Genomic DNA, 23,507 nt, shown 5'->3' with positions numbered 1-23,507 from the left:
CATGAAGGAAAGCCAAGTCTAGGAATCCTAAGCAAAATCTTGAGATTGCAGGAATGTTGAGCTCAGATGTCTGAGCAGCGTGAATGTTAATTTTGCAGGTTAAATCCAGTTTTCATGGAGCAGTTCTCAGTTAATAGAGGTATTGAAATGTCTGATTTTTATTTGTGTGAAATCTCAGTGATGAGTCAAGAGTCTGTCCTGTGTGGTAGAAGGACCCTGTGAAAAAGAAAAAGGCAGAAGATGATTGTAGGGGGAGCCTGATAATCTTTTTTTTTTCTTCACTGCTAATTCTCTTTTTCCAGTGGGAGTGAATGATGTCATCCTGTCTCCTCCCACTGTGTGAACTACGCTTGTGTCAAAGTGTTGCTGCCTCTTGTCACAGAGAGAACCGTTCCCTTAAATGCAGCTGCAGTACTTTGGTGTGATACCTGTCAGAATCATTCACGGTGCAAGCTTGGGTTTGTAACCATGATGCCAAGACTGGTCCTTCTCCTTTTCTGTGGATATATTGCAGTAAACCTGGGAAGTGCTCAGAAATTGCCCAGAGGCAAGTAACTATGACAACTTTCTGGGGTTTCATTTGTTTTTCTTCTGTTGTGGGGTTTTTGTTTGTTTGTTTTTAATGCTTATGTTCTCCATGGAAATTTGCTTTCAACATGATGGGAAAGATTAAGATAGCTAAAAAGGTAGAAGATCATTCAACAGGGCAATGTCCAAGCACTTGAGAGTAACTTCAAAGCTCCTGAATAAAAACAATTAGAAATGCTTTTATTTTATCTTGTGACTCTATGAGAAGTACTGTGAAGCAGCATAACTCTATTTATCATGATTTAAATAGTGTTGTGCAGATTTCTGGTGTAGGTTCATAAAGAATATGTGACTTAAGAAAGCACTCTGTGCTGCTGGCAGATGATTTCAGCTCTGTCTTGAAATAACTTTTATGCTTTCCATTTATATCTTCCATTAACGTTTGAATAAGAAATTACTTTTATAGGTCAGATTGCATGCATTTTGAGGAAGAAAAACATGATTATTAAAAACAATTCCATTTCAAACTGTTCTTTCCACAAGAAAAATTCATTCCCCCAGACATTTGAGAATATTTAACTATTCCTCTCTCCTGGTGTCTGGGGGAACAATAGTAGGAATCCTTTATCATCTTTGCTAATGTAAACCATGTAATGTTGTCTTTTACTAGTATTTATTGCTGCATAAAGAACAGTCTTAGCATAAAATGAAAATATTTTTGTATCTAGATCGTAAAACACGTTGTAGTATTTTGGCATTAAACAGAACTTTCACAACTGTGTCTGTACGGCACGTATTGCTCTTGCTTTGTAGATGTGCTTGCCTGTGTGCACTGTGCTTTGTAATGGATTTTACATCTGCAATATACTGCAACCAGGAACAGTTAAAAAGGAAGATGTGATTTAGTTCCTTATGACAATATTCAGTATGAAATCAGCCCTTTTGGGGCTTCCTATGAGATTCTGATCGATGGGTGGGTAACCTAAAAATTCTGAGGAGAAGAGAGGTGACTGGGGAAAAGAGAGGCTGGATGTGGCTCTGGGCAGCCTGAACTAGGGTTGGCAACCCTGCACATAGCAGGAGCATTTAAAGTGGATGAGCATTGTAGTCCTTTTCAACCCAGACCATTTTATGATTTTGAAGCTCCTGCTTCTCCCATCCTTTATTTTTTTTAGTTTTTTGTTGTTGTTGTTATTGTTTTGTTTGGTTTGGTTTTGTTGGTTTTTTTTTGTTTGTTTGTTTTTTGTGCTCTTTTGAAAGTTACTATTTCTTTTTAAGCTGGTGTAAATGTGGAGTTTTCTGCATGCTATTAATGTGGAGTAGTGAAATGTGAGCAGCTAATACTGTGGAGTATCAACTGCAAGCAGTTGATAATACTGTTGCCATTCATGTTGAGTAGACTGTAAGACATGAACATTATCCAAAAAGCATTCTATAAGTAAACTATTGTAGCAGTTCTCATAGCAGAGGATTGTGCAGGGCAGAGAGGAACCTTCTATGTATTGTCAGTTTTGAAGGAAGAACCTAAAAAAACATTGCAGAAGTGAAGTTCTGCTTGCCAAATGAATACAGCTGCAGGTGGAAACTTCATTTCATGTCAATGAAATAATTCTTCAAAGGATGGTGAGGTACTGGCACAGGTTTCCCAGAAATGTGATGGATGCCCCATCCTTGGAGACACTGAATGTAAGGCTGGAGGGGCTCTGAGCAACCTCATCCGTTGTTCATTGCACAGAAGTTGGACTAGATGACCTTTAAGGGTCCTTTCCAACTCAAACAACTTTATGATTCTAAAGGCTCTCCATTGCAGTGTTAACACCAGCCTATTTTATTTATATATTTATGTTTGCAACTGCATCTCAGGTTAATATTTACAATGGACTGTTGAAAAATAACAAATATGTTACTACCTATCTGTTGTCTGTAAATGTGCAAAGAATTGGCTTTGTCTGCAAAACTCTTCTGCTTGGCAGGACATACAGAATGCTTTCCTAATAAAAGAGTATATTTCGATCTTTAGCTAGTTTTAAAATGAGTTGTAGTATTCTGTAAAATCCACTGAGGTCCTTTTCTTGGAAGGGCTTGGAGAATCAGTCCTAAAAGGAGAGGCTAAGGAAGCTGGGGCTGTTTAGTCTGGGGAAAAGGAGGCTGAGGGGAGACCTTATTGTCCTCTTCCAGTACCTGAAAGATGCTTACAGTGAGAGTGGGACAAGTCTCTTCTCACTGGTGACAAGTGACAGGACGAGGGGAAATGGCCTCAAGTTGCACCAGGGCAAGTGTAGGTTGGATATTAGGAAGAACTTCTTCACAGAAAGGGTAGTTAAGTACTGGAATAGGCTCCGCAGGGAGGTGGTTGAATCGCCATCCCTGGATGTGTTTAAGAGCCGTTTGGATATGGTGCTCAGGGATACGATTTAGCAGAGCATTGTTAGAGTTAGGGTACTACGGTTAGGCTGCGGGTGGACTTGATGATCTTCAAGGTCTTTTCCAACCTGGGTAATTCTATGATTCTATGATTCTCTCTAAGTGGCCAACTATTTAGCTGAGGCTACGCAGTCCCTACTGCTCTGTAGGGACAAGTGGAGACAACTTTATAACTTGAGGGAGAATAATCTAGCTGAATTTGCTTTGTAATGATGTACATGCTCATGAACAAGTTCTCTTTTCATTCTTAATTTTGCTTTGGAATTCATGTGCTCAGTTCATCTCTCCAGGAGGTGAAATACACTGATCTCTGTACTCATGGACTGGGATTTCCTTTTAGTAATAATAGTAATAGAAGGTGGAAAGAACATCTTGCCTCCCACAGCTGCAAAGGAATAGTGCCAGTACACCCTTCAGATGTCACTGACTTTCAGAACTATTGCAGAGATTTTGTGAGGATGTGCTGTTTGGGGGGCTAGAACACGTGTGGTTCACCACACCAAATATGTATGTTTTTGCTTTCACTTCCACAAGCATGGGTTTGTGCAGAATGACAAAGAAAGTGGTGTTGTTGCTGTTCCCAAATGTTCTTTACCAATAAATTACTTTAAATACTTTGAACAAAAAGGGCTGGGCAATCACTAAGCACATGAAGGTCAATCTCCCGTCCTGCACTTGGTGCAGCTGTGGGTGTGTGCCACAATGTCCCACAGAAACTTTATGATGCTTTTATGTATTCTACATTGTAAAAGTTTTCTTTACATAGAAAATAGGCCTCTCTGTATTTCTGGTGAGTTATAGTGGCCTCTGTACAGATGAACATTATTTGTCTGGCAATTCCTCATTATGTATACTGTACCAAAAAGCAAATGATGAGTTGGTTATGAGATATGTCACAATTCAGATTCTTTCTATTTTAAGATTTTGTAGGTGTTTTATTGAAGAGAGAAAGATGATCAGAATTATGTTTTACCATAAAGGCAATGCCTTCTTCAGTTTTATGTTTATTTTTCAGTAGCTGAAAAAGTTCTGTAGTCCACGCGAATGTTCTCTATGTATGGGGTCACAGAATGGCAGAGCAGGAAATGCTGGCACTTATCTAGGTACTTTCTTTTGTCAGGTATGTGGGCCACTGCTCCTTCAGCTATCCTTCCAGAGTTTCGTGTTTCATCAGAAAGAAAAGAGGCTTGGGCATTTTTAACTTGATGTTATCTCTTCTTTTATTCCACCATGTCAGTGCTATCCAGTGTGTAATTCTTCACTTCAACACTGTTATACTTGGAATATTTTACTGATGTGAATGATTCATAGGAGGAAACAGTTGTGGTTCATAGGTGTCAGAGTTATTATTTGTCATACTTTCTCTGATTTTTATGATTCCATGAAACATTAATGTTCCATCCTTGATGAAGACAGTGTGGCCATTCTAGACAGGAACTGACTGCAAAGAAAAGGTCTTACCTTTATAGGATGAATTAGTATGAAGAGCATCCTGAATTTGAGAGGGAGATGAAAAAAAGCAAAGCCACAGAATCAAGAATAAACAAGTTACAGGACATAATCCACAAGACTGTACTGCCTTGTAAACTGTGTTTCACTGGTATCATTCCAGCTGGACCCAATACAGATGTTGTTTAAGGCAACAGTTGTGGAACAAGTTCTTAGTGTTTGGTAAAACAGCATTTCATGGTTTTGACTTTGCTAGTTGACTTTCCAGTTACAACACAGATGTGCATAGAACTGCACTTTTTCACTATAGTCTGTTTCTGATAGTTTTTGTGTATCTTCACATCCTGTTTTCCCTTGTTAGAGCTGAAAAGAATTTGGAGTTGATCCCTTTCTATAAACTTCTAACTTTAAAACTTTTTCAAAAAAAAGAAGTCTTATTTATCTGTTTTGATGTGTTTCTGACCTCTGTGGCTTTCCTACTATTTGAATTAGTCATCAGGTAGACCAGAATTCAGTCTCATCCTTGTTCCTCTTTCCAGGAGTCAGGCCTGTCCCATTCTGCTTTCCAGGAAACACTGCGGAAACCTTAATTCACCTCCTTCCTTGTTGCTGCCTTCTAAGGAGGAAAGGAATAGACTTGAGGTTGCTCATAGGACCTTGTGAAAAATCCTTATTTACAGACCTACACAGGGAAAACCAGATCCAAAACTTTCTTGTTTCTGCAGTTGTCATCTGTGGAGATAAGTGGAGCAAATAATAGATTTACTTTATCTTTTTGTTTGGTAAGTTTACAGAGATGTTAGAAACTATTGCAGATAACCACTAGCTAAGATTTGTTTTCATGGTAAGTATAACCGACATCCCTTTGAGAGAACACTGTATTTACACTACAGTTCCAAACTTACCATTGACACTTGTGAAAGGAGTGGGCTAATTTAATTCACTGCTAAATTTATTGCCTGGGCTATGTTATGTAATACTTCTTCCTAACCAGAGATTGAACAGCATGTGTTTTTACTTACTGGTGTCAAGCAGTTAAAACAACGTTGAGTTATTACAACACATCACAGTCACTGTACTACAACAGCCAAGTTAATCTTCAAGCTTTTGTGCCACATGCACCCCTTTGGTAGCTGTAGGGTAGAAGAGAAATAAGGTAAGATAGGAAAAAGATTGAAATGTGTTTATTTGAACATATAAGGAAGGTGTTGTGTCAAAACATTTCAAAAAGAGTGAAAAGACATGCTTCTTGTATGTTTCTTTCTCCATAGTTTACAAAACGTTGTGGGGACTTTTTCAAAATACACAGTGCTTCAGCCTTCAGAAAGCACACTGCAATGAAAAAGAACCAGTTTGGACAAAACAACCATTTTTCATTCATTCATTTACTTGAATGTCTGGAAATGGAAATAACAAGTATTTTGATCTTCAGATATTTTTAAAATGAGTGGTAGTATTCTGTTAAGAGGGAAGGTCTGCAATGGTAAGCAAGCTTATATTCCACTGCATCTCTTTATTCTCCAAGTCATCAATCTGATTACCAAATTTTCTTTCTAGTGATCCACGTACTCATGTGATCAGGCTTATGTGAAATAGCTCTATCACATTTAATTGTGCATCATGACAGTGAAGTCATTTGAGAAATAAAGGAATTTTTTATCTGGTGTAACTGAGTAACTAGGGTTTTTAGTCAGTAGAGATGTCATAGCAAATTTGTCTCCTCCTTTGCTGAAAGTGAAAACAACCCTTACAAATTCTGGCATTGTAGCTGTTCATTCAATCAGAGGTAGCTTATCATACAGACAGTTCTGTTCTAAGATTGCATGAAAAATATATCACAACTTGGTACTCTGTGTCAGACTTCCAAGTCCAAAGATAATCTGTAATACCAGATTTCTATTTTTATGCTGGCTCTGGCAATGATGCGACAGTGATAAATGTGGGCAGGATCTGCCAGGATTAAAATCCAGAACATATGAAAGCTTCCAAAATGATCTCAGTGCTGGGTGATCTGTATAACCTTCCACTTCTTCACTTTGATTTTCAGTTTCCCAGTATCTCGTTCAGACTATAATTTTTCAGTGTACTTTTCATGCTATCTTTTGTATCTAGCCATTTGAGCAATGCAGTCTATTTGACTCACTTGAGGAGGGTCTGTAAGCTAGATTATGCTGCTGCTGTTTGGCCAGACCCATCTGTGGATGCAGATGTCAGTCTGCACATCTGTTGAGGGCTGGTGCTGTGGACAGTCACTGGAGCTGATGCTTTGGAGTGTTTGGTCTTACCAGGTGTGTTCTACACATTGCATGTGCAAACGGAAAGCTGTCTGCTCTGGGGGAACAAATGGCTAGCAGTAACCTGCCAGTCAGAACTGTTTGTGCAGGTCCTAGTGGATTTCTTTTCCTTGGGGAAATTCAAGTGCAGACTTGAAAGTGGTGGTGAACTGAATACATCTGCAGGTGTGGAATGCTCTAAACCTTGGCTTTTTGTGGGATATGGTCTGAGATGCTCCCTGGCATAGACTGCTGCAGTGTCCTTTTAGACTTCCTATGAAGAAAGACATATCAGTGTTCTGAAAAGGTAAGGGCTCTAAACAGGACACTGTAAGGACAGGAGTCCAGTCGGTAGTGAAAGAGGGCAACCAGAAGCAGAAAAGATGCTACCCAAGCTTGCCTGGCACACCCTAGTTCAAATGCAATTGCTTAGAAAATAGATTTTCTGTAAAATAGGCTAGATATGTGTTCTATGAATATGCTTTAGGAAATTATTATCTATTTTGTTTTGCTTTGAGGATAGCTTTTATAAAAATGATTCCTGGCAAGAAGCAAGCCTTTGTGTAGGCAAGGACCAGACCATTCCCTCAAAACATACTGATAATGTCATTACACTTTGACCAGAACAACCCTAAGCCTTCCCACTTGAGCAAATCAGTGTAAGATGTGGTGAAGTAAATCAGAGCGGGTCGAGCTTTTGAACCATCAGCTGAATTTCTACTGTTGATGAAGTTGTGATTATACTTTGACCACCAGAATTCAGTGTTTTTGTGCTCATTGCCTTACCAAAGTGATGTAACCAAAACTAGAGGATATGCAAGCTAGGTTACATAAGGATGGTTACAGCAGGAATGTCAACTCAGAATCTTCACTATATCAGTGTTACTGGAAAAAAACATACAGGTAAAGAGTCAGGACGCTAGCTACTGGAGGTGCTTGATGCTGAAATTGGGAATGCAGGGCCTTATCCAAGCCAGAGAGCTAATGGCAAAGTGGGTTCTCAAAGTGGGAGGGAATTTGTAGCGTTACTTCTGCTTTTTTGTATACTCCGAATGTTTTACGTTATTCTTGAAATGTGCTCAGGAAAAGCATAATTCAATGAAGCAGTGAGAAGCTGTAGTATTCTCTCCCATCAAAACCAGTTGTGGCATCAGTTCATAAATCTATAAATGGCCACAGAGTGTTCAGGATGAGTCTACATAATTAATGCTTTGGGAGCCTGGCCAGTTTTAGAGTACTGAAATGTGTGTGGGATAACATTATTTTTGAACTTGAACAGGGAAAAAAAAATCTCCTTTTGTCAGCTCCTTGCCACTGCTCTACATTTATTATTCACATTAATTTTTCTTTCTATGATGTGCAAGTCTGAAAACATTTTAGAACACATAGAGTTATGCTTTGTTCAATAATACAAATATGTAAAGCTACATGTAAAACTGAAATGTTTTTCTGACTTTGAAATGATTCTGTCATTACCACAGTTCAGGCCTGTACATGAACAAGAAAGATGCACAGTGGAAAAAAATGCAAGACTTCAGGCCATATCGCTTATCAGTTTTGTTTTTAAATCTCGGTGTGTCTGCATGACATGTCCAAGCATATGCAGAAAATAATAGGCATGGGTGCAATAGTCTGAAAATCAGTAAGAATGTGAGTTCTGGGGTGCAAAAATAGGAAGAAAATTAATGTTTGACCAGGAAATTTTGGCTGAGTTCCATTATCTCTGGCTCATGCAAACACTGAGGTGGGCGGATTAAGTGGCACTGTACTGCTCTTTATTTATAGAGCAGCATATGATTGTGCTTGCGTGTTAGTTACATGGTTAGAGAAATGGCTTCATTTCAGTATGGAAGGCATGAATTTTCTTAGGCCAATTAAGATCTGTCTTAGGTTCTTAGGGGAGGGGACTGAGTGTTCAGCCGGCATCGGGTCTCCATACTTTGTCATAAAGCTAAACAATAGATACTTTCTTTTTTGATCTTGACTCCTGATATTGCACCATGCAGGTAGCCTATTACTTACTTTTAACTATGCTATGAAAAAATTACAAGCATAAATACTGCAGAGAGGAACTTGATGAGATTTAAAAAGTGTAAATGAAGAGTCTTGCACCTGGGGATGAATAACTGCATGTATCAGTACAGGTTAGGGGCTGATCTGCTGGAGAGGAGCTCTGCAGAGGACTTGGGCATCATGGTAGGCAGCCCATTGGTGAGGAGCCAGTAGTGTGCTCTTGTGGCCAAGAAAGCCAATGGTATCCTGGGGTGCATTAAAAAGAGCATGGCCAGCAGGTTGAGGGAGGTTATCCTCCCCTTCTACTCCACCCTGATGAGGCCACATTTAGAATACTGTGTCCAGATCTGGGCTCCCTAGTTCAAAAAAGACAGGCATCTCCTGGAAGAAGTTCAGCAAAGGGAGACAAAGATGATAAAGGGCCTGGACCAGCTCTCTCATGAGGAAAGGCTGAATAATCTGAGTCTGTTCAGCCTGTGGAAAAGAAGGCTATAAACTGATTAATGTTTATAAATATCTAAAGGGAGGTGGGAGGAAAATAGATGAGGCCAGGCTCTTCTCAGTGGTGCATAGTGATAGGACAAGGAGTAAAGGCCTAAAACTTTGTCACAGCAACGTTACAAAACCATGACAAACTTTAACACAGGAAGCTCCATACATACATGCAGAACTTCTTTATGAGTGTGACAGAGCACTGGAACAGGTTGCCATGAGAGGTGTTGGAGTCTCACTCTGAGGAGATATTCAAGATCTGGTTGGGTGCCTACCTGTATGACCTACTGTAGAGAATTGCTTTAGCAGGGGGGTTGGACTCAATGAGGTCCCTTCCATCCCCTGAGATTTTGTGATTATGTTCCCTTCAGCATTTCTTCTGGCTTGTCTAGGTCAATTTTGATAAGTATATTGCAATAAAAATTATTTATTTTAATCTTCCAGGCTTTTATCAGTCTTTCTGTACTGTTCCAGCTGAAAAAGCCATTTGTAAAAGCATTAATATGTTGTTTGTGCAAGAGTTCTTAGAAAGCAAAGCTTCTAAATAATGTAATGGATATTGTGCTCTCTTCTCACTTGGAAGTACTTACAGAAATTTGTGATGAGTATCATATGCTATCAGTGTAGTTACTTACAGGGCACATAAGGTCATTCATAGTGTTAAGGCTGAGAGGAGAAATTATAGATGCTGAATCAAAGGAACTAGATGCTTTTAGTTGTGCTCAGTTTCAGTTTAGAAATCTCAGACACTGTGAATATTAGTTGTTTTTTTTTGTTTGTTTGTTTGTTTGCTTTTTGTGTGTTTTTTTTCTATGGCCTGGCTTTTTTAGATTTGCAGGTATTTTCATGTGCATTATTATTATTATTTTTAATTTCCTTTTGTAAATTTTAAACCATTTGTTAGATATCGAGCGAAAGGGTCATGGGATGGATCATATTGTTTGTTAAAACCTATGAACTGTGAAGTCATGAAACAGAATGTATGTGCTTTATAAGGTCTTAAACCAGAGAATTTCCCTTGGGAATTAACGTAATCTACTCTGCACTGAGTTTCAAGATCAGTGATGAAAGAAACGTCAATTTCTACATAGCGTGAATTTGCCATAAACAATTGGATACACTTCTGAGTGAAGTACAAGTGAAAATGTAAAGTCAGTAAAGCACAAATTGCCCAGCTGACGGTTCTGAGCATGTATTTGTACATGCCCACCTTCTGCCCCAAAATCATAAATATTTTTCTTAGTAGTCATTTCTGTCTTCACTCCTAAAAACCAGGAGGAAGTCTGTTGCTTCTTTCTGGAGACATTTTCTTGAGCTGTAGAAGCTTTCCTGTCATTTCAAACTCAGAATGCGTAACTGTAGGAGAAGAGAATCACCTGTGATCTTTCTTAATTTGTTGGGGTTTTTTTGTGTGTTGTTTTTTGTTTTTAAACAAGAAGCAAGATCATCAGTCTTGAGATTCACCTCATCTAGTGGTACAAGATGAGATATGTTTTCCATCTGGAAAAGAACTGTATGCATTTGGAATCAGTCCTTATAGGATTCAGCTGTATTCAGCTAGTGTCTATGATGTGTGAGTGTTTGGTTTGGAGATGCAGAGCAGGAGTGAAAACACTTTATTAACTTTATTATCACTGCTCTGTTGGAAATTCTGAGCATGTGCATTATTATGTGTGTCTAGAAGTTTCTAAACTGAAAGGAAATAAATTGTTAAAAGCTTTGCTGATAGAATTGAGAATAACAAATTATAGCCCTCAAAGCATTACTAGCATGTGATCTTTAATTATTGCCTTTGGTAAATAATGAAGTTTCATAACTTATAAAGTTTTATAGCACAAAACAGACAGTAGACTTCAGATATTTAATTGCTTTATCAGCTGCTTAAAAATAGGGAACTTACTACAATGCTAAAACACAGAATATTGCAAATGCCATTGCCAACTACATATCCTAAGCTGCTAATATTTGCAGTATTTGAAGTCCTGCATATCTTACATTTTATAAGACTTTGTGCAGATAATTCAGATGCTTAGCATGATAATGGGATGGTTGCAATATTGGAATTTAAGAGTCATCATGACTTTCTGAGAATGTATGATACCTTTCAGTTTTCATCATGTGCTACATGTTATTATAGAGAGTTTTATTGAAGTTTTGTGCAGCATAATGAACAATTTATAATTAGAAAATAATTCTTATTAGGCAGTACAAAAGTAGGAAGGATATTTTTATAAAATTGCATACATTTAAGGATTGTTAAATGTCTTTTCCTGCCATGTCTCCAGACACACAATTTCAATGTAACAGACAAATTGTACTTTTCTCTTTCTAGCTGCTTCTAAAAGAAGTAGATCATTAAATCCCTTTATAATTATAAACTTGCTTCTATTGATGTATATCTGATTTCAGATACCTTTTATTGGTTCTTTTAAGAATTTGTGACAAAGGCTACTGAGTACTGTGTTTCTCAAGAGCTATGCAAGAGAGTACTGGCATATTAAAACTGCACAGAGGAACAAACCTTCTGGATGCATAGATGTGTCAGAAGTGCAGCAGTGTCCGCCTTGTGGTGGGTGCCTGTTTCTGATTGTCTCAAGCTAATTAGTCTGTTAAATTTGGAAGAAGATCATTATGTGTCACACATCTTATTATCTTATGTGGGCTAAGTGTACTCAAATCAGAAAGCATTCTCCTCCACTGAAATTAATTTAGGTACTGCTGTGGATATTGCTTGAGAATCAGAAAGAATATCAAGGGAGGGCTTTGGACTTTTAACCACTGGCTGCTACTCTTTGAGCATGGTTTTCCATCCACCTTATGCTCTGCCCATGCAGCCTTTTCTTCTTCAGTTTGGCTGCAAGGATGCTTGTGGAGGTTGTGTCTAAAGCTTTGCTTAAGTCAAAGAAAATGATATGTGCTACTTTTACCTTGTGCACAAAGCCAGTAATAACATTACAGAAGACATCAGGATTGGTCACACACGGTCTGGCTGTGGTAAATTTGTGCTGGCTCTTCTGAATCTCCTCTTTGTTCTCTATGTGCTGAGATCTGACCATTTGTTCCATATGTTTCTGATAATTGAGATTAGGCTGAACAGTTCATCTCTTGGATGCTCTTTTCTGCTATTCCTCAAGCAAACGTAGTGTGATATTTTTCTGTTCTTACATGACAGAGGGATCTTGCCTCTCCCTGGTGCTTCTATTTGTCTTATCTATTTACTGAAGATAACCAGTTTTACTGGATTTTCAATATCTGTATCAGTGAGGTAGGAAATAGGCTATTAGTTGGAGAGGGTAGCACTTCTTGAGGATTCATGGTACATATGTAAGGTTGCAGAAGAAAAACCAGTACCATTCAAGTGGAAAATTGTTTCTACTGAAGTGGCCTTCATGAAATCATTTTGTCCCTTTTGTGCTTGTTTGTGAGATTTCTTGAGAGCTTTGCTATATTTATCAGTTCCTCACTATTGGTTCTGTCAATTACATCTGCTTTTTACAGATACGTACCAGGTTTTTTTTTTCTTTCTGCTTTCCCACAGTTTTTTGCTTGTTTCTTTCTTTATATATATAACATTCCAGCTATACTCTTTTCTTCTTGGTGAGAAAACTCAGGCTTTTTCTCATGGTTCACATACTCTACTCTTTGACTTCTAGATCTTGTAAAATTTATTCATAGAATCATAGAATCACCAAGGTTGGAAAAGATCTCTAAGATCATGCACTCCAAATGTCCACCAATCGTTCTCATCTTCTGGAGAAGGTGACTCCACCACCTCCCTGGGCAGCATATTCCAATGCCTGATCACTCTCTTAGAGAAGTACTTCCTAACTTCCAACCTGAATTTCCCCTGGTGCAAGTTGAGGTTCATACTTAGAATTTCATACTAGATTCATACTGTAGTGCTCTGTTTAATAGGAAAGGTTTGTGTGCACAGGCTAATCAGTGATTAAGAGACCACTTAGACATGACAATCAGTGAAGACCACTGCATAAAAGGACTGCTTAGCAAGTTTTCAGATTTACAATTGGGAAGTATACTTTGTTGACAGTCCTGAGGCTCATAAGTTAGTTTACATCTTGAATGTTAACAATACATACTGCTAGCTGTCTGAAAACCACTAACACTTTCTGAAAATCACTAAATGATGCATGAGGAGGTGAAATTAAGCTATGGGGAAAAAAAAACCAAAAACAAACCAGTAGAAAAGATACTACCCATCAGTTATTTCACAGTCCTTTTAAAATTCTTCTCCATTGCTCCATAAGTGTTTTAAGAGATTCCCAAATGAATAAACACTGAAAATCAACCTAACAGGTACATACTAGAATAATAATAATGAAAGTATTCTAATATGTAGTAATCACATCTAAGGAATGTTTTATAACAAATGCTGCACTGTGTGAACATCGCTGCAATCAGTGCATGTCGATCCACATAGCAGATTAGCAGTGCATTCAGTAATGAATGATAACAACACGAGTTGCAAAGTGAGATATCATCTCTTCACTATTCTCCTAGAAGAAAATGCAGTGATAGCTACAAATGCTGTTTTCATTAAGCCTTTGGGTTTTTATTCTTCAAAAATGCATTGACTTTTTTTTATTTTAATATGTACTTTTTTAGATGAAGAGTGGATTAAGGGAATGATAATCACTGCCTACCAGTGAATAGGTGATGCCAGTGGTAATGCTAAGCAGATCCCACCAAGGAGCAGGTTCTTAAGGAGTTTGTTGAACTAAGGTCCACAGTTCTTTTTATGCTGGTTATATAAATTTGTTTCTAATTTATGGGCAGTGTGAGACCAACAGTATTTAAATCCCTCACCTGCTTATGCTCATAATATCTTTCTGAGCTTTCCCAATGGAGGAGTTATTACAGAAAACCCATGCTTTTATTTATCTGACTGGCTCTAAATAACTACTTTATATACAGATGGGTCCAAAAGAGGAAAAAAAAAAAAAAAAAAAAAAGGTATATTATGTATATTTTTAGCATTTGCATTAACTAGTGTTCTTGGAGGCTTAAAAAGGAGTTAGACCTAAAACAGCTGGGAGCTTTTCCTTCCTCTTAACAGTCACAGTCTTCTGCACTCCTTGTTGAGTTTATGCAGAATCTGTTGGGTTATTTGGCAAAGATGCAGTTTTAGCCTGGGTGGAGATGCCTTGGACCTGATTTCCTGGACAGGAGAGGAGCCCGAATGGGAAAGACCAGCTTTTTTGGGCAAGATTCAGGCACTGTCTCGTCAGGTCTGTCTAGGTGGAGTTGCATCAGCCCAGAAAGACATACCAGGCCAGTATGGAAAAAACAACAACAAACATCTAGTTCTGAGAATAAAGTCAGAGGAACAGTACTCTGGAGATCATATTATGAAGTCCAAATCAAGCTCTATCCCAGTATGAATAAGTGATCTGGAATCAGAGTTGTAGTGGTTGGAAGGGACCTGTGGAGGTTATCCAATCCAACTCTCCTCCTGAAGTAGGTGCTTTATAGCAGGTCACACAGGTGAGCATCCAGGAAGATGTTGAATATCTCCAGGGAAAGAAACTCCACAACCTCTCTGGACAGCCTGTTCCAGTGCTCTGTCACTCTTGCAGTAAAGTAGTAGTTTCTCATGTTCAGATGGAACTTCCTGTGTTCCAGTTTGTGCCTGAAATTAAATCTAAATTGCAAGAAGAATTTGAGGTACATTAGAAAGGTAGAAGTTTTTGTTTTGTTCATTTTCCCACAAATAATGACCTTTTAAGTTTTGTTATCTTTATGCTATTGATTCTAAATAATGCCTGTTGAAAATGGTTCAACATTAAGGACATTCAGTGAGAATTATCCACTTAAGGTGACAGATTTGTTCCGCCCTTAACTTTTAAAAATGTTAAATTGTCTGATGATGAATTTTGTGTGCTAAACATCTAGCTTAAATAAATATTGCCTTTAAACAGAAATAAGTTTACAGACTGAGAAAATGAATGAGTGGGATTTCCTAAGGTTTAAATGAAAAGTTGAGCAGTATCGTGTGGTTGTCAGGCCTCTGACTAGGGAATTTTTCAGAAGTTTAACTCCCGTTTCTGTTTCCACCAGATCTGCAGAACTGGTTATTTTCAAACAAGTACTTGTGTTTGTTTTTGTTTGTTTGTTTGTTTGTTTTTTCCCAGTGTTGTTTATTGTGTGATTTTTTTCACAAATAAAGGGAAATGGGCTGCAGGGTGAAAGCGATGGGGCTGAACCCCTGGCATGGGATTTCAAATTTAAGTCCAGATTCTTTTTAGCTTTATACCTCAAAAAAAAAAAAGAAAAAGAATAGTTACAGTTCTTAGTCCAATAAAAAAATAATTTTAAACTAAAATGAGTAAGGATCCTTGCAAAGGAGACAGTGAAATGATGGAAATGGAACTTTGAAGAAATGCATGATTGACCCCAAAACAGATTATAGAAATGACATTTCTAAAAATTTAGCCTTCAAATAGCTGACAGTTGTGCCTTTCCTTCTGTATTGTTCTCACTGATCCTAAAGTTATAGTGAGCTACAGTGATTTAACTCAGCTTTGAACTCTAGTGAGTACTGGAGAGGAACTGGCAAGGTAAGTTGTAAGAAGTGCATACCTGCACAATATGAATGCTTTCTTGAGACAAACTGGGGAACAACTAGGCTTTGAGAGGACAAATTTGCCAGATTTCCTTCTGTTTCTCTGAGAAATATCTACTAAATATCTGTTAAAAAGAGCATGTTTTAGATCAACATTATCATAATACATATTCTAAATGAAGGAAGAAGTCTCAGTAATTTGACATGAGAAAGGGCACTGAAAGCGTTGGAACTGACCCTGGGTCCACACAGTACATCTCTTCCTATGGAGGTCTGAGACAGCTAATGAGCCACTGCCCTCAAGAAACATCATTTATTCTGGAGTAGGAAGTATTACTCTAGTTCTCTGTATCTCTCTCTGAATTCTTTTGTCTGCATTCTTGACAAGTCTTCAGCTCTTGGTCACTATTATGATTTAAGTCTGGACGCATCTGGGGAGTAGATGTTGTAGGTGGGAGTAAAGTGAATGGGGCCTGGGTCTGATCAGGGGTGCCCGGTGACAGAACAAGGTGGGCAATGCTCAGAAATTTGAACATAAGGAAGTTCCATGCAACATAAGAAAGAACTTATTTACTGTATATGTGATAAAGCTCTGAAAAGGACTGCCCAGAGAGCTTGTGTATTCTCCTTCTCTGGAGATATTCAAACCAATCTGGATGATTTCTTCCTTGTTAAATGCAATTTCCAAAAACAAGTACAAGGACCAACCATTTGTACTGTGGTTTTACTAGCTGAAAAAATTGTTTCAGCAACGAGAGAAGCTAGAAAATGAAGAATGAAGTGTGATATTATATTCTTTTTATTACTTGAAATTATCTTGCTACAGGCTATTCTTCTACATTTCCTAGACAAACTTAATTACAATTCTGTATTTTCTACTGACTGATTTAAGTTGGCTTCCTCTTTATCACTTTCCTTTTCAGAAACTTCTTAGCTCCTGATGTGCCAGATATCAGGAGTTAGAAAATTTAAATTGTCTGGATCCTTCTTCAGTGAAGTCTTTTTGTTGCTGTTGTTTATTGTTGGTTTTTATTTTGTTTTGCTTTGTATTGCATTCTCCCTGTTTTTAAATTATTGCACCTTCACAACTTAACAACCTGAATTGATTACTAGTTTCTAGGTACCAATAAAGAAATAGGCCATAATAATAAGCCCTAAAATAACAAGATTTATTTATTCTACCTTTTAAGCACCATAGTTAAAATGGGAAAAGCATGTCATTTATGTATTAAACTGTGCCTCTGTAAGCAAAAAAGTAGCATTTCAAAATGAAGTGAGAATTGCTCCACAATTTATTTCTTGAACCAGCAGAATGTCACTGAAATGAACAGAGCCAATTGACTGGGGACTGGAGAAACTGACACAGAGTGCTAGGACTTCAACAAGAATTGTAGTATTGAAACTTTTTCATGACTCATCTCTCTAAATGTCCCAGTAGATCTTTGTGTAATAAATGTAGCGTTATAGGTAAGAATAGCATTGCTTTTGTTCATCTGTTTTCTTATCTGCCTGAGCAGAGAGATCCTACAAGCCAAAGTTGAAAGCACATGAGCTGGGTTGCTTTTGCAAATAAATTTGCATAAGTGTGTTTTGAAAAGTTAAAGTAATGAGTGTTGACTCAACCTTTTTCTGAAGTACTGCTAAGCTAGTGTACAGTGTTGATATAATAACATCATTTCATTGGGGAACTTAAGTTGCAAAGACAAAACCATGTACAATGCTTTTAACTCATCCACTTTTACTAAGAAATTGTTTCTAGCTCTTTTTAAGGGTCTATATGGCACACATTTTCATCATTAATTTGGATTTTGTCTCTGGAAGCAATTATATTTTTATATAATCTGTGAGGGGGAAAGATAATTTAATGTTGTTCACAGCTACTCAGTTAGAGGATGTAAAGAAAACCAAGACAGTCTTTGCAAAGCAGTATGATGAAAAGCAACGGGTGCAAGCTAGAACATGGGAAATCCCAGCTAGACATTAAGATTTATTTATTTTTACTATTATTATTATTCTCACTGCAAGAGTGGTAAATACTGGAGAAAGTTGCCCAGAAACATTCTGGAAACTTTGTCTTTAGATGTCTTCAAGACTCAGCTGGTCATAGCCCTGGGCAAACTGATCTGATTAGGTCTGCATTGAGCTGGGGGTGCTGAATTCCTTTCCATCCTAAGTTATTATAGTGTCCTATGGTTGTGGCTTAGGAGTGCTTCTTGTTAATTTTACTGCAGAGAAACAGATCTATTTTTAAGCTTTTCCCTTTTCAAGCTATGTTTGATTTTGAGCCAAGCAACCAATATTTCTCCATGTTTGGGAGCCAAAGAAAAAACAAAAATATAAAATAGCAAAAATAAAAGCTGCATGCTGTTAGATTATCATTGCAGTCTTGGCTGGTGGTATTTATGGCATCAGAATTGGAAAATCCGCTGCTGTGAACAATTTGGAAGTAATAAGTGAGGTGGTTCTCACAAATAGATGGTGCTAATATATTTTCTTATGGCATGCTTCATTTGCCTAACACTTGCAGAGGCATCACTAGGTCTTTCATTCATGCCCTCTAAAATCTTTGAAATAGAGAAAAATAAACAGCTTCAATGTAAGGCAAAAGGAATTCTGATGATGAAGCCAAATTTGCTGTAATACAGTACAGCTGTATTCACCCTTTTGTAGGGCAGAGTTCATGGCTTTTAGCTCTGCGGATAAAAATGAAAAACAAGATTGCATATGTTCACAAGAGGCCACATACACATTCAGTTCACCACTAGAGTCGCGAGTAAGTGCAAGTATAATGTCTTGTCCCACCAATGTTTTTGCTAGTGAAGCAGGTGAATAGACAGTTCAAAATGTAGGGTGCCAGATGCATTTATTTCAAAATACAAAATAGCTACTATTTCCATTTCTACTTCAAGCTTGTTGCTTTACTGACACATCAGATTTACTTCTGAATGTGTTTGTTACTTAACAAATTATTTAATCAATGAATTTTCAACCAGCTGTTGATGTATTGTCTTAAGCTAGAGAAAGAAATAGAATGCTCCTCAGTTGAAGGCAGTTTAGTTGGTGTGCCGAAGATACAATTTTGGTTTGGGATAGAAACAGAAAAGAGATAGTTAATTCAAATTCCAGTCAACACATCACCCGATTTCTCTCATGTTTCTTGAAAGAGTTGAAAATCAAACCAGTTGGCTTTGTGTTAACTGTGCAGCTATTGTTACCAACAGCACTGTAAGGATGCAGTACATTCATGGGACACAGAATTCTGCAGCATTCAGTTCTGTGTTGCTGAAACCAAATTTTTGATGGAAAAAAGCCTCTTAGTTTTACTTGCTTTTATGTGTTGGAAAAACTGCTGTGCCCAACACCGAACTACTAAACAAATACCATTTTAATGCAACTAGCCCAGTGACCAGGTCTGTATTCATCTCCTGACTTCTCTTTAACTAGCAATGGAATTACTAAAATCTGTTTCTAATAATTACCTGTTACTATTTTACCTTTACAAACTGCTTTGCAACTGAGATTTCTTAGTGGGATACAAAGGGCTTTGACTGGACATGTGTTGTGAAAGTAGAATTTGAAAATCAGAGCTCTCTGTTCTTCCTGTAGAAGTAAGTTAGAGCTATCTGCAAAGAGCAGGATGTGGTACCAGTGCTTCTGAATTCAACTCCCTCCCTGTTACTCCTTTCTTAATTAAAGGTATGAGAAAAAGACAGTAATTCATATAATTGACATTAAGTCTAAATCCAAATAGTGTCCAGCCAAATATTTCACACATTGTTTTGTGGTTTTTTGTTGTTTTTTTTTTTGTAGCTGCTCTTGCATTTTAAAGGTGTTAAATAGGCTCCTGTTGCCTATACATGACTGCTTTTATTTTTTTGCCCCATCTACCCAGAGTGATGGTACTCTCAGCTGGATTCTTCCAGCAATTTGCAGCTATTTTCTTCCTTTTGAGGAGTTAACAGTGGTTGGTTTCCTTATAATATAGCAGTTTTCACTGGGCTGTCTCAAAAGTCATTCCTCTTTTAGGCAAAGCATCCTTTCACCAAGAGTTCTCTCTAACAATGAAATGTCTCTGAGGTTTGATACAGTTAATGTTGTGCTTTTACTTCAGTTATATTACTCCACAAATTCAAATACTTAACACCAGAGTTGCAATAATGTGTGCCAAAACCAGACACAACAGAATATAAGAATATAAGCTTTGCTCAGTGCCTGAAAGTGTTCATTTCTGTTTGCAAGATGTCTTTAAAATCTCTTTGTGTTGGAATTTAAGGGAATCTGGTTTATCATTCTACATGGAAGAAAAGTGACCTTCTACACATCCCTCTCAGCAAGGGAAATAATGTAGTAATCAGAAGCTTACAGAAGGAGCAGAAGATTGTTAACTATTAGGGAATATATCAAGGATAATATGGAGTTGAGATCATAACTAAATCACCATCACCAAGGAGATGGAAAGAAGAATTTTCCCTAAATACTGTCAACTCTGACTTTGTTGACAGAATCTACCTAGACTTCAGCAAAGCCTTTGACGCTGTCTTCCACAGAATTCTCTTGCAGAAGCTGGCAGCCCGTGGCTTGGATGGGGACACACTCTTTGTTGGGTAAAGAACTGGCTGTGGATGGCTGGGCTCAGAGCATGGTGGTATTATATCCAGCTGGCAACCAGTCATGAGTGGTGTTCCCCAGCAGTTTGTACTGGGGCCTGTCCTGTTCAGTATCTTTATTGATGACCTGTATGAGGGGATCTCAATCTTAGTAAGTTTGAGGATAATGCCAAGTTTGGAGGAAGTGTTGACATGCCTGGGGGTAGGAAGGCCCTTCAGAGGGATCTGAACAGGCTGGGTAACTGGGCAGAGGGAAGTGGGATGAAGTTCAACAAGACCAAGTGCTGGGTCCTGTGCTTTGTCCACAGAACCCTAGGCAATGCTACAGGCTTGGGGCAGAGAAGCTGGAAGACTGTGTAGAAGAAATGGATCTGGATGTATTGGTCCACCCTAAGCTGAACATGAGCCAGCAGTGTGTCCATGTGGCTAACAAAAGAACAGTGGCATCTTGGATTGTATCAGAAGTAGTGTAACCAACTAGGAGCAAGAAAGGGATAATTCCTCTTTGCTCAGCTCTGGTGAGGCCACACCTTTAGTACTCTGTTCAGTTTTGGGCTCCTCGCTACAAAAACAGCCACTGAAGACCTGGAGCATGTCCAGAGAAGGATGACTAAACTGGTGAGGGGTCTGGAGCACAGGTCTTATGAGGAGTGGCTGAGGGAGCTGAGATTGTTTAGTCTTGAAGAGAGGAGGCTCAGGGGGGAACTTAGTACTCTCTATGACTACCTCAGGGGTAGTGAGCTGGGTTTCAGCTTCTTCTCTTATATATCTATTGATAAGACTAGAAGGAATGGCCTCAAGTTGCGCCTTGGGAAATTCAGGTTGGCTGTTAGGAAATACTACTTCTCTGAAAGAGTGGTCAGGCGCTGGAATGGTCTGCCAAGGGGCAAGGTGGAGTCACCAAACCTAGATGTGTTTAAGGAACATTTAGGTGTTGTAGTGAGGGACATGGTTTAGTGAGAACTATTGGTGGTAGGTGGACAATTGGACTGGATGACCTTGTAGGTCTTTTTCAACCTTGTTGATTATATGATTCTATGATCACCATATGAAGCCACTGGAGACATGCATCTTTGGATAGCAACAACATTCCAGACTGCAGAAACCAGGAAGGAACATCAACAGACTTCCAAGTTATCTACATGGCATCAAAGTTTAGGATTATTGCCTCTGATTGTGTAGTGTATTAGGCGGTAGGCGGGGTCACGGGATGTGATGGGACAGGTCCCTCCTCCTTAGTTAATATTCATGATGGGCGGGATTAGCCCCGCCCACTTTCTAGCATGTTCTACACCAAAAGCTATATAAGGGTCTGTTTGTTTTAATAAAATGCCTTTTGCCACGCACTCCCTTGTTGTGTTGGCATCTGGTCCAGCTGCGGATACCCGGGGACGAACAGGACGCACGGCACCGTGTAACAAGTGGTGACCCTCGACGTCCCGGGTGCGGCTGCCCCACCAGCTTGTTCCTGCTGCGGAGCGACACCCCCTTTCCCTTTTCGTCGCGGAGTGGCAGAAGCCCGGGTCGGGGGGGAAGTGGCCATTCCCCTCCGTTGGGACTATATCGCCGGGTGCCGATTGAGTCGGTGGCGCAATGAAAGCTGTGATAAAGGTACTCTTTTCCTTCTGTCCTTCTCTCTTCCCTAAGCATGCCCCTTCTAAGAAGGAGCTTACTTCCCTTCTTGTTTTATTGGAGAGGGAGGGGTTGCTGGCGACACCCTCCGATATTTATGAGCGGGATAACTGGGAGGGCATTACCTCGGCGCTGTCCCACCGGGTCCTCGCTACCCGAGGAGCCTCGGGATTTGGGGCTTGGGGGTTGGTGTTGGGGGCGCTGGGGGCCGCCCGCGATGAAAAACTGGCTAACCAGCGGGCTAGGGATCTTGTGGGGATTGATCCGGGGGGCGGTAGTTCCTTGGGATCGGGGCCCGGGGGGGGCGGCTCTGTTCTCTCTGCAGGCTCAACTGTGGAGGGGACAGCGTCGACTCCATCGGCTCCGCCCTGTGCTTCGAGAAGCGGCACGTCCACAGAAGTTGCTCGATCCCTCGTGCAGCACCAGCCTTCACCGCCACTTCTGTCCTGGACTGTTAACCACCCTTCACCCCCTTATCCAGCCCATACCCCATATCTTTCCCTGCAAGACGCTGGTGGGGGAGGCGGGGACATTGAAAAGAACCTGGGGGGGAAGCGCGGGGGGGTGTATCACCGACCCGCCTTGTTACTCGGACAATCGGCACCGGAGCCAGAGCAGGGGCGTGGTTTTGTAAGGTTACCAGTTAGTTTGGACCCGCCCACACAGGCGATCAGCGAGCTCGCCTTGTCTGCCGATCCGGAAAAAGGGGCTGGCCCTACTCGACGGGGCCCGTCCACATTCACCGATTGGGCAAGGGCGGGGGAGGCCGGGCCGGGCGCTGCGCTGCGGGCCAGAAGCCATGGGGGCAGTGGAGGATGAGGCCTGGAGCGGTACCGGGGGGAGCCGTGCGATGCCTGTGCCTGGGGGGGTGCCGTATCGCACCGCTGGGTCCGGCTCAGGGCTGCGGAATGCTCACGTCGGGTTCTCCCTTGCTAAGAGATACAGCCTTCCTGTCTCCTTGGCTAAGTCAAGATACCAGCAGAGTCTTGAATCCTGCAAGATCCGATGGCTTTCTGGGTTGCTTTAAGCTCGCTAAAAGCTGTGTTACACAGTTATAACACAAGCTTCAGGTCTGCACGTGCATAGTGTTATTTCATTTTGGGGATATATCCATTGTTCACCCACAGGCATGCTGTTGTGAAGTGCCTTTCCCCACTCTGCCTTCATCCTTACACTGTAACTCCATGCTGTGCCTGACGTCTGCTTTTTCTTATAAGCTAAAAAGCTTGGAATCTGTCTGAACAACTTGTTTTTCATTTTGTTCTGTTTTGTTTTGAAGCTTCTATTGTAACAGTTTTATCTATGTTAGATTCTTCAGTAGGTGCTTGTATTACAGGTCACTAATGATGGTAGTAGTAGAGCCCTCGGTTAGTCCTGCCGTTTCCAGACCAAGTGGCTGCCTGAGTGTCAGCAGCTGATCTGTGATGGCTGCAGCTGTTCTGTGGCTGAGGAGCTGCGCAGCCTGAAAGCTGTTCACATCTCTTGGTGACTTTGCATAGCAGCAATGAC

At 39.8% G+C, this 23,507-nt stretch overlaps 1 protein-coding gene across 34 annotated transcripts in view; it reads left to right on the top strand.

Annotated features, from left to right (window-relative positions):
* Nucleotides 1–351: 351 nt before the first annotated feature.
* Nucleotides 352–23,507, top strand: part of ABI3BP (ABI family member 3 binding protein) — a 125,683-nt gene continuing 102,527 nt past the window's right edge. For 17 of the 34 annotated variants that reach the window (XM_032447796.1, XM_032447803.1, XM_032447789.1 and 14 more), the window contains exon 1: nucleotides 358–547. In XM_032447796.1, coding sequence (XP_032303687.1) covers nucleotides 469–547 — 79 coding nt within the window. In that variant the 5' untranslated portion in view covers nucleotides 358–468. Of the gene's footprint in view, nucleotides 548–21,878; nucleotides 21,978–23,507 lie in introns of those variants that run through there. The other 17 variants (XM_032447821.1, XM_015877003.2, XM_032447818.1 and 14 more) reach the window with 4 other exon arrangements.

This window comes from Coturnix japonica, chromosome 1, assembly GCF_001577835.2.
Source record: "Coturnix japonica isolate 7356 chromosome 1, Coturnix japonica 2.1, whole genome shotgun sequence".
NCBI lineage: Eukaryota > Metazoa > Chordata > Aves > Galliformes > Phasianidae > Coturnix > Coturnix japonica.
The sequence above is the reverse complement of the archived record's forward strand: the minus strand, read 5'-3'. Positions and strand labels throughout refer to the sequence as shown.